At 38.2% G+C, this 12344-nt stretch overlaps 1 protein-coding gene across 4 annotated transcripts in view; it reads right to left on the bottom strand.

Moving 5' to 3' along the window:
• Positions 1-12344, bottom strand: part of LOC124154296 — a 218354-nt gene that overhangs the window by 20757 nt on the left and 185253 nt on the right. For all 4 annotated transcript variants that reach the window (XM_046527927.1, XM_046527924.1, XM_046527925.1 and 1 more), the window contains one exon: positions 5461-5544. In XM_046527927.1, the coding sequence (XP_046383883.1) occupies positions 5461-5544 (84 nt within the window). The remainder of the gene's footprint in view (positions 1-5460; positions 5545-12344) is intronic.

Here is a 12344-nt window from a genome sequence, read left to right as displayed (position 1 = left end):
TCTTTCAATTTATATCACGTGATAACTTAGTACTCGATAAAGCCGAGTGGTGAAAAAAAGGTTCACCTGCTAGCCCCATCTCATTTCAAGGGCTGTTTAAACAATACAAGTTGATGTCTAAATGAATGAACGCGAGAATGAACACGAAAATGCACCGTGTAAACCACCCAACTTGTGCGGACGCATGTAGAGAATTTAGAACGTGTTGTAATTTGATCCATGCATTTGTACATGTTCCGTTCCGGTCCACCAAAATCATTCATGCAATTAAACATTAACTCGTACTCGTCAAGATACAGTATAAACAGGCCTGTACTCAGAAATAAACTTTTCAGTGCTTTTGCTGTTGTGATACAAAAAATGCGAGCATTTTAACCATGGAAAAAATATTTTTTCCATTTTTTTGTCATTTCAGCACAGTGTACGGCGGCCACGCCAGACCCCCTTATGCCTTCACTTAAAATTCCTCCACAAACGTGTGATTTAAATAATTGTTTATTACAAACATTTTAAAATTTATCAAATTGCGAGGTATTTTATCAACCTGCAACGTGAAAATTATTACAGCATAAAATCTAAGTTGCATTACGGATTTTGGGGGAAGGGAAAGACAGACCCCCGCCTTAGTTCCACGTCTGAACAGTATTTCGCTGCGTACGATAGGAAATGACCAAAAGGAACTAAGCCGATTCAGCCGCAAACAAAATACTGAGAAAGATAACAACAAGGAAAAATAATAATCATTGCGATTCGGCGGATTGCCAGGAAATCTCAAAAGGGACGTACAGCCATGAACCTTGACGCTCTGGGTCACGCAACGCGGGTTCAATAGTTATTCCTGGGTCTTGCGAGCACAAATGACAGAAATAGAAATAGCGACAACAACCCACAGGGTTCTTCGCGCACAGCCGAACAAAACTGTCAGTCTTAAGAATATTCGGGAGAGAATCAGTCCGCACACCACCAACTTTCTACGAATTAGTATCACGAAAGTTCCTTTAATTCGCCGGAAAGTGATTTTAAAAAACTCCATACGATAAACCAATCTTCATAAAAAACGACTTCTGATTATTCGAACGGTTCCACAGTATCTCTATTAAGAATTTAACTACGAAATGTGTATATTTCATGACGACGAAAGAAGCATAGGTTGACTCAGATCCAGTTACAATTTTTCATCGTTTTTTCTTGTAAAAAAATTAATATTATCACGAGAAGCTGGTTCAAAAAATCAACCCTTTACGTAGGTATTATAAAAAAATACGAACTGCAAATCTAACTCTGAACTAAACATCATTTTCGTGTATTGCAAAATATAATCACGAACAGAAGTTTAAAAACACCATCCGAATTTGTAACAAATTGTCTAGTCACCATTTTCTGACCATTTATTTCCATCCCTGGGGATAATCTAATTCATTAATTTCGGAGCACTCATTTAGGTAAGGACTCTTTGCATACCTCATGTATTCTATATTTTCCGCGATTCCACTAATAGTTCTGCAATCAGCGTCATCAAGTCGCCACCTACAATAATTCCTTAGAATGCAAGCTGATATATTTCTTTTGCATTTCGCACATTGTTTGCCGGAAGATTTGGTAATAATTAAAGATAATTGAAAGAGCCTCCAAAATTTTAACACGAATTTTCAGCTTGAAACCAACACATAGGGGCGAAGAAAATTGTTGTAAAATGTGAACAGAAATATAAACGAAAGGTGAAGAGCAAACGGAATGGTGCTGCGAAAAAATAACGAAAAATAAAACAAAACGTTTTCCAATAATGAATATTAAAAGCCACGTAACTTATGTGACATTTATTCTGAGTTCGTCATGACATTTTTCTTCAGTACTGAACCAAGAAACTCTAAAAGATAAGGGAAATATCGTCAGGCAGTCCAGCGATTTCCTGATGTGACAAAACAGGAAAAATGCATCGATTTTATATGCCACATTCGTCAAACGTGGAGGAAAATAAGTGGCCAATTGGAACATAGACGAGTTCTAAAAACAGCCGAAAGACGTGAGCTACACGCGCAAACAGCCTATCGCCAACGAACATTCCGCATAAAACATTTTCCGAGCGGTTGAAAAGTTGCGACAGGCCACTTTGGCTCTGGTGTAACGAGGAAAACGATCAATTAGCGTCCTTTGGGATGTTACCGCTTCGCTTGCACGGAGAAATAGATCTGGAAGAGCGTCCCGATTTTGCTGTCCAATATTCCGCACGCTCAATCCACAAATAATGACTAAAGCCTTGGACCAAAATAACATCAATACCCCCTGACGCTCGAGGAAGGTGCTAAAATAGAGAATATGTATCAGAAACTACAGAGGAAGAGATTTTAACCATGTCAATCATTAACTATGTCCTCGCTACACATTTTGGACTGATAATTACAAGTTGCAACTCTCTCTAATTTCGCAGCAATAAGTACCAAAAATTATTCTTAAAATACTTTTGCCTTGTTTTAAACATATTTGAAGACCTGAGACCACGATACAGAGGTAATGACTAACACTTGCAAAAATGAGATTCCCCACAAAAACATGAAGACCCTCAACCTCTTTAATAGTAGACATAGTTATTTTCAACAATAAGTTCAAAATAACTCTCAGACATTGTTGGAAACTTACATTATACTCTCCGGGTGCAAGAACCATAATTTTTTTCTTATTTTTCACTATCAATTCAAAATGATGTTTAAACGTGTTCCTGTCGATTAAAATAATATGTAAATTTCGTTATTGTTCTCAAAAAATCATGCTCTACATCTTGGTCGAAAATTTATTCGTTAATATTTATTCTGAATTGGTATCTTGTAATAGGATAGGGCATTAGCACTGAAATCTTTTAAATTTAATTGTAGCTCTAACTTGAAACTCGTTGGTTCATGGATACGTCCTCATTCCTGGTTTCTTTTATAAATTTCCTTTCCTAATGGGTAATTATAATCAGGTGAATCTTCCTTTTTATTACACATAAACGAATGATGATTAAAAGGGCAAAATTACAGCCTTAAAAAACAGCAATATTAGTGAAATTAGCCCCACTTCACCGGATTTACATAGTTCTAGTAATAAATTGACCACATTCCGTGGGACTGCTTGATGGATGGTTATTAAGAAATCGTGGTACCTCACAATTACTTTATTTTGGCCTGTTCCACATCTTGCATTGGACATTCAATGCAATTTCCCCGCTTCAATTTCGTAGAATGTCGTTTCCTTTCGCTTATTCTTCATTCAAGTCAAACGAAAATGATCCCATCATCGCCACAGCAACACTTCTTACAAGTTTTCTTTCCTCTCCTCATAATTAAGACGTGATACGATGACAAAGAAAATCACATCACAGCCATTTCTCAACATATGTTACTGGCAGAACTTATCTTTCGGAAAGCGCTACTCTTTTATCAAAGCAGATTCAATTTCATCGAATCGTATGTCATAACAAGCCAACTAATGTCGTTTACGGTTCAATTCCCATCAAATGTGCAAGGAAGTATGCATGAAAACTCTTCTGCGGATCGTGAAATATTATTCATAGAACGGCAAATTCTTATCACGGGAGAGGGATAAGAGAAAGTTGAATAACCAAGCCGTGCTGATGACGTCTCCTCCACACTTCTGCGACATGAATGAAGCTGTGTCAGAATATAAGAGGAACTAGGCTGGTTCCAAATAATAATTTAAGGAATATTTCCTTCCACGATAAATTCGATTCCTGAGAGCACGAGATAAAATAGGAAGAAAAATCATCGAATACGATCGCTCAGATAGTGAAATGTAAAAAAAAAACTTTATAATTCCACATAAACTTAATACTGTAAGACGACCTAGGTCAGTGGCGTAACTAGTAATATGCTTAGGGGGGGGGGGGGGGGGAATGGGAGTACCTGAGGGGCGACCCCTACCCCCAGACAACAGCGATTCCCGGAAAATTTTTGAAAAAATATCAGCCCTGGTCCAAGGGAAAAGGGGGCCGGATTGTGGTCTCATCTGCGACAGGTAAAATAAATAAATCACATCAATGCCTGAAAATACATTTTACGTCATTTTGTCACTTATAATTTAACTTTAAGCAAATTCAGACACTGTATATCAAAACAAGACAATTGTTTAATTTTTTTAAATTTCTCTGAGGCTTTGGGGGGAGGGGATCTATCCCCTCATCCCCCCATAGTTACGCCACTGACCTAGGTTACGACGTAACATGTCATCACCAGATACGTTCGCATCGAAGACAGAGATATGATATGACGAATTTTCATTCTGTCTTCGATGCAAATGTATGTGTATACCAGATAATCACGCGCCTCGTCGAAACCAAGGTCTTAGAGAATTAAATTTATTCGCAATTACGAGGATTTTTTTCCAGAGTGAGTACAGAGCATATTTATTTGTGCTCCACACGTCGGATCTCTGATTGTGAATAAACTAATTTACCTTTTTCGTCATTATTTAAAAAAATCGAAAGGACTTTAGGCTTAAAATGGTCCAATGAAGAACATAAGAATATGATGAATTCGTTGAGGTGAATTCTTCAAGAGAATTTCGACCAAAACTCCTACTCCATTGCTAACGTTTCCATGAAGGGGTTTCCCATCGTCTTCCAGGTCGAGGAGAAACTTTCCTTCACAAGCTTTTCTTTGCATAAAGCCAGGTGTAAGTATAGTAGTCCAGTTTTACTTTATATATCCTAGCAGTATCTTAGACAATATTGACCCTGACTCAATATATGCATTGAGCACCAGAAACCCTGTTTTCCGCCAGAAGTATGTAAACTTTTGCCATTGAACTCAAAGCCATAAAAGAGAGAACTTTTAAAGCTAAAAATATAGTCTTGATATACACTGAATTAGAATAGATGTCCAAACGAGAGATGCGAAACTCAGAAAATGATGCATATGAGTCGTGTGTGTCTACGACAAATTACGATTTAATATTTGTCGCGAGTTTTACAAAAGGCTCGAAGAGCAATTGAGGGGGTACAGCCAGCCTTAAGAAGCCAAGGGGGTACAAGTGATTTTTTTGTAAACTGAGTTAGGTAAAGAAATTGATAGAAGAAATACACAAAAACTTGGTGGCCAAGGGATACGAGTGAGTCTCTATTCTGTGCTGACATCGAGGGGAAAAGCAAATACACTACTAACTATCTAGTTGGTCTCGTTTGTTTTTTTCAATACCTAATTTCTACACCTAGCTTTGTTTAGAACAAAATATCACTTGCTTCCCAAAACTTCAATTAAATGAAAAAATTTTAAAACGGGAAATGAGGGCTATGAAAGAGAAGAACCGCTGGCGGGTGAAAAGATTAGATCATTAGAGGTGTTAGTACGGAATGCTGCCTATCTCAGCTTTGTCGACCAGTGATAATGATATAACACGAAAATAAATACGCTACCAGAATAGACGACTAAAAATGCGCCGGTGAATTCGCGCGAAAGGAAGGCTCACCATTGGTCTCACAGTTCTTTCTCCTCGGCGCCAATCCACAGCCTCGCAGCAACAGGTCTTCCTTCGCAGCTACAGACTGCACCCCTGCAGAAGAAACGGAGACAAACGCTGCGTTTAGAAACGAAATAAGTGCACGCCAAATGACTAGAAAGAAGATCAACATCTCTACATTTTCAAAGACAAGTTCGCATGCACAAAATAAATGCCAAAAGTGTGACACAGGAAAAGTGATTAGATATCGAATGAATGAAAGAGGTTCAAAAATAGAGGTGAAGTCGCAGTGTATACAGCAAAATATTTACACACATCGTAATACGGACAGGATTTGGAGATACCAAAATGCGATAACAGTAATACCAAAAATCTTGTGCTTAACGGGATTCAGTGATATCAAAAAATGTAATTCTTGTCGAATATTTAGTTTTTCCGGGAAAAAGTATTTTTTTTAAAGCACGAATAATCAAAAACTACGAGGTTTTTTTTTAAACTATCATACTCTACAGTACTTCCATAGCGCTTGAAGATGTATTTTGCATCTCACACCTCTACTACAGCGAGAAACGCCAATAAAGAAAGAACAAGATCATTGCACAAAGGCAATACACTACACAGCTCGGAATCTCCGAACTAAGACGGACTTCGAACTCCACGGTTCCTTGAGGAGAAGTGCCGAATAATCAACCAGTCCTGAGGACGATGGAAAAGTGTTTCACCGAAACGTCGAAAGAAATTGAGATCCTTACCAGCTCGGTAGCTCGAGAAAAATTCATCGCCAAAGTTCACCGGGAAACCATCAAATACTTCTAGACTATCTTCTCCATTCGCGAAGGATAGAAACTCAACCGTCTCCCTTGGAGTGACATTCCCCGGTGCGCGTTCGCGATGACGAAAGTAAACACCATTGGAAAGTATGTATGTATGTACAATTCAATGCGCCCGTTCGCCATGATAAGGAAGTTCGACCACAAGAGTAAATACAAACAAAAGCGATTTTCCGCTTCTGTGTATACGACCAAAATATAAACGGCCAAATCCCTGGTTAGAGATCACGATGTGCCTGACTGGCTATTTCCAGCGACAGTGTTTGTTTTCATGTTACTATTTTCCATTGGAAATTTTATTGACATTAAATTTAAAATACATGAATAAGGACAAGTGTCAGGCTTTTTATGAAATAGATAATTATGAGCATTTCACTTGCTTTTAGTCCATTTCCTAAAGTGATACCGAAGGATTTCAACGTCAGCCTCAGCTTTTGGTTACAGCGGAGCTACAATAGGCGCTCCTGTTTACACTTACGCTGTTCGTCCCTGACTGAAACTCAAAACAAATGAGAAATATCGGATTGGCTTCTGAACTGTGCCATAAGGTCAGCATTCACAAATGATACAGTATGTCACCCCAGTAACCACGGCAGGGCTGCGTGATTAATAAGCAGCATATGAAGAATACCAAAACCGCATACTACTTCTTTCATGAGAAACTGCCGGCTGGAACCGAGACATTTCCGACAAAAAAGCATATGAATTTGGTAACACCTGAAAACACTACAATAGAATTATAATATTTGATAGATTTTTCCCAATTACCCATTCATTTATTCGATCCTAAATGACTTCTAAATCCATTTTTGGTTTACAACACCTCTCTGGCAAATTTCTCATTGACATGGTACGAATTCTAATTAAACACTGACCTCTATTGAATCAATCCACTAATTCAATTACTTTCCTTAAGTTTACACGTTAGTACTTACAGTAAGTTGAGATATTGATTTACTCTGTAGTTGACAATTGTTAGCACTACCTTAATCGCTATTTATTATTGCAATCTGTCTAAAAATTGTGACGAAAAAAAAAACGAAAATTGAGGGAAATTTTCTTCCTTCACATTTTTGACACGTTTGCGCGCACATTTACATAACTTCATGCACTGAGGCATCAAGGTCGTGCCATGTCCATAAAGTGATTCATTGCGGATACTGGAGTCGTTCCGGGTATTCGGAGAAGGTCCTTCACTTTCACCGCGTGCGCGCGAAAACAAAATCGTACGCGGAACGCATTCCTGTTTTCGGGACCTAGAGGAGAGGTAGGCACCTAAATCACAAGGCAGCAACAAACATCGAATCGGATGGAGTCGTAAAAATATCTGCGAAGACATAAAGACATCGTGAGGCGCGAAAAGACCGCCGTGAATTCCAGCATTCGGGAGAGTTTTGGTAAAAGCTTCGACTCTTTCGAGATGAGACTTTCAGAAGAGTGTCTTCAAAATTATTGCTACCAAATACACATTTGAGCTGATCACAGCCCAATCTTCTTTCAATTCTATCCGATAGCAAGGAAGATAACAAAATATATGAATGCTCCTAAACATCATCATAAGATCGATGAAATCCATTACATGATAAATATCCCAACCGAGTTGCGATTACAAAGGAATTCACATATTGGTCTTAGTCAAAATTATATAGGGGAATAATCTCATGGCAAAATAGTCACAATATACTGTGGGAACTCTCGATGACCCACCCAGATGTTTATAAGTTTATTAATGTAATACGTTAATAGAATAAGTCACTGTGGATTTCAGCCTAATTAAAAGGATACTTCCGGGTTTCTTCTGATTGAGGAACAGGCTTTTAATCAATCGTTTATTTGATTTCGGAAATGCAATGGGCTACTATTATACGCTGGAATACAAATTTTTACTAAATAAGTACCTTACACCTCAAATTTTCAGTATTTTAAGCAAGAGAATACCTATTTTGTAGATGTATGTACTTACTAAAACTTATTTAAATCCCATAAATACAATATTTTGCAAAACATTCCACCTTAGGCGGCGAACTTTGTAATTCATCAAAGGATTAAATTTATAAAAAAAAATTCACTTGCTCGTTTTAAAATATTTACCCCTATTTCAATACGCAATGTTATGGAGAATGATATTAATTAATATAGAATTTAGTTGCTGGCAAAAAAAAACTGTCTCCTAGATAAGATATGATGCGTAAAACGAGTGTATAATTATTTTAAGGAAAGTAATTTAAATTAAAAATTTTCAAAAATCGAAAAACATACCATAGAATGTCGCCGACGTCTCTTTTCTGTCGTCACCGACTAGCAGAATGTTAGATCATGTTTCTTAGAAGAAATCATACTTACAGTTAAAATAAATTTCAAAACTTTAACTTCATTTATTTTAAAGGTCGAATGCTAAGAATTTATCGATTCTTCAACTCGCTATTCATAATCACTAATCAACAATCCTAAGATTGGTTTGACGCAGCTCTCCACTCAATTCGTCTATCTGATAATCTTTTCACACCTACGCATTTCTTCTTTCAAATCCTTCTTTACCAGTTCCATACATTTCGTTGTTTTCCTTTTCCATTCTTGCCATCTACTTGTCCCTCGATGATTATCTTCATCAGTCCATCGTGTCTCAAGATGTGGCCTTTTAGGTTGTTCCGTCTTCTTATTGAGGTTTTCATGAAGCTTCTCTTACTCTTCTTCTGACTCCCACATTGCTAAATCGGTCGATCCATTTGATCCTCATCATTCTCTTATAGCACCTCATTTCGGAGGCCTTCAATATTCACATAATTGTAACACTAACTAGATCCAGCTTAAGGGTCGTGCAACCCGGGCGACGTGGCTAGGGGGACACAACAGCAGTTTGCCAGGGTAAGTATTTTGCCTTGAGCCGGCCCTGACACTAAGCTATTGTTTTATGTACGCAAATGTGAATACCATTAATATTGGCTCCTATTCATTGAGGAACAGGTGGACGGGAATAAGGGCAAGGGACGGCCCCGAATGTTGAACGTTGGACAGGCTATTTAGGGTGCAAAAGAGAAGAAAGTAGTGACTATGACGACTAGGAGAGATGCTTCAAATCATCCTTACGACTATTGACTCATGATATGATGATGAAGACACCGCTCCGAACACCTCGAAGTGCACAAGCGTGGAAAAGAAGTCCCCGAAAGAACGCCCGCGAATTGAGAGAACGCCCACCCGCACGCATCCGAAACTTTCGTTTTCGTATAAGAATCGGAAACGGTGGGAAATGGTGAATGGGAGGAGAGGAGGGGAGGGAGGTGGCCGTGTCGTAAAGCGGTGATTGTATCGCTCCTGACGGCTGCCATTCATTCATTCACACGCACGCGCTCTGTAATTGACCCAGGCGAGTGAGTTATAACCCCAGTGCACGAGAGTTTTACAGTATGAATAAAATATAGACATCCACTTGCCCATAATTCTTCGTAATGCGAGCTGAGAGGGAAAATTATAGCCGGGGCGGATATCGAGGTGGCCAATTAAGAGCAGGACCGTATAACGATATCTACGTTTTGATGCCTGCCTGCCGCCCCTCTGCCGGTCACCACACACCCGAAGATCACACGGACAACATTCCAGGCGCACTTGACAAAACGAACCTTAGAGCGTATCAATAAATAGATTTCATTCTGACGAAGAAAAATTAAATCACTCCTATGTGAAACTATTAATTGAAAGAAATGAAAATACAAACTGATAAAATCGGAAATAATTTTAAATAAAACGCTGATGCAAAATGAAATAATGCAATACAAAATATTCTGTCTATCCCGTTCAAGTTATTCTTTTTTTCACACGTTTTCGTCTCTCCTTCATACAAACGCTGAATTTGGGTCTTTTCTATCCCATGGTAAGTACACATGAATATCATCGTATTTTTTAAGTTTACCTCAGAGCACCACGTGAAAATTGGCACACATAAGAGAAAAGCCGCACAATTACATCACTTTAGTGTTTAAGAATTCTCCTTGACGACGGGAGAAAACAATTGAGAGTCACATATTGGTGGACAACAATTCACTTTGACGACGTGAGTAAACAAAACAGTCAGTCATGTAATGGAAATAGCGGTGTTCGGTCAGACGCGTCGTCTCTCTCGATTTTTCCTCGTTGAGTATTTATCAAGGACAATTGTGTTTGCAATCTGTATTAAACATAATACGGATCGTCGCTTCCGATTTTTCTTCCAGGACAATTGTGTTTATTATTTATGTGCTAATTTGACTTTTGAATTATAATTGTACGTCACAGCGTATCCATTCTCTGTTAATAGGATTCCTATAAAGAACACTGATCATTTATAATGATTTCTCAGAAGATATACATAGATCCAATTACGTTTCTTAGTCCTATCACTCGATATCTTGTTTCTAGCGTAAAGCTCTTTTCTTTATATTGATATTCAAGAAATAAAATCAGAAAGCACATTTGACGATTGAATCCTAATGCAATCATCAAGCAAGATCGCATTATAGAATCAATCAGTTGGAATTAGCAACTTTCCGTGCTGTCACTTTCTCATTTCGCTTCTCTTTTATTTTCATTTCCTTTTCCCCCGATTAAATATGCGATCCGATGGGCCTGTCATCTTTAGGATACTCTAAATTAGCATCCACCTTTATCGTCACTAATCAGAATTCGGATTGTCTACTAAAAGAAATGTTGCCAAATGACTACATCGTGATTTCAGGACACTAATGGTCACAACATTTTTCGTGATTAAAGACTATTTTCTTTTTTTTCCAACCCTCACTATTTGAGTGTTGATTATTTCAATTTTTAAGAGTGTCTTGAAGTGATAAAGGGGTGTTTTTAGGGCAATGAAATCGCTCTCGGAGGGACTGTAAAATGTTATAAATAATTGACATTTAACTTAAATTTATCTGAAAACTAATTGCAAGCAGGAAATAAATATTCTGTTAGAGAAGACATGCGACACATGGCACGCAACAAGTCCTCAGCAAAAGATTTCGTAGAAAGCCCTGCTCGCAAGTTCGACTCTGTAGCGAAATACATTGCACAAGCTCAGTGAGAGCTCACCCCAGCCATTTTTATGCCCTCAAATTTGGAAAAAACTAACGACTATCTCATATTAAATTAAAATCACTCCACGACTGGCCCTCTAACTTAGTAGTCAAAGTACTTGTCCCCTAAATTCTCAGTTACTTAATGGTTGACTTCAATGTAAGCTTTTCATGGTCAAAATACTCCTTTCTTGAGAAAAAAAGGATGTCCTAACACGGCGTACCATATTTCACCTTATGAACACAAATGCATTCAGACTTCCACATGTAATTTTGCCTCTCAATTATTGAATGTATTCAATACGGAGCACTTTGCGAATCTTATCGCCCATCCCCCTCTTCAAATGTACCGTTGAACCCCCCCGAACCTCTCATTTCCAGTTTCATTCTTCCTATATATATCCTACTCACTTCTTCCCTCTTCCCCGCTCACTAAACCACAATATGTACTTGATAAAACGCATTTTAGGATGTAAAAATAAATAGATTTTATTCCGACTACGAAAAATTAGGTTAATCCCTAGCGCATAATTAATTTATGGGCAATAAAAATACAAAACTAATAAAAACGCAAATAAAGAAAACAGTACATTTAAATATCGAATATAAAAAAATAAAAATAAAAATAAAAATGCCGGCCTCAATGGCGGCGGGGTAACGTTCTCGCCTGCCAAACAAGAGGTCGCGGGTTCGAGTCCCGCCTGGGTATGTTTTCCCGGTCCAGGGCATGGTTGTTTGTGTACGTTTACTTGTTATATTTGTTGAACACCCCGATGTAAAATGGCCAATAAGAGCTGTATCCGGTGGTTTGAAAAAAAAATAAATAAAAAAAAAATAAAAAAATAGAATGAATCATTCCTCCCTCAAACACAACTTTTGACATCCCCTTCCCGCTTAGTACTCTTTCCTCCGCATCTCTTCCACAAGTTTCCTCTACTCACCCACTACATCTTGGACTTCACCGTTCCATTTCCTCACCGCCCGCTTCACCATTCTCCTCCACACCCGCATCTGAAAC

Source organism: Ischnura elegans, chromosome 2 (genome assembly GCF_921293095.1).
Source record: "Ischnura elegans chromosome 2, ioIscEleg1.1, whole genome shotgun sequence".
NCBI classification, from domain to species: Eukaryota; Metazoa; Arthropoda; class Insecta; order Odonata; family Coenagrionidae; genus Ischnura; species Ischnura elegans.
This window is presented reverse-complemented; position numbering and strand designations above follow the sequence as displayed.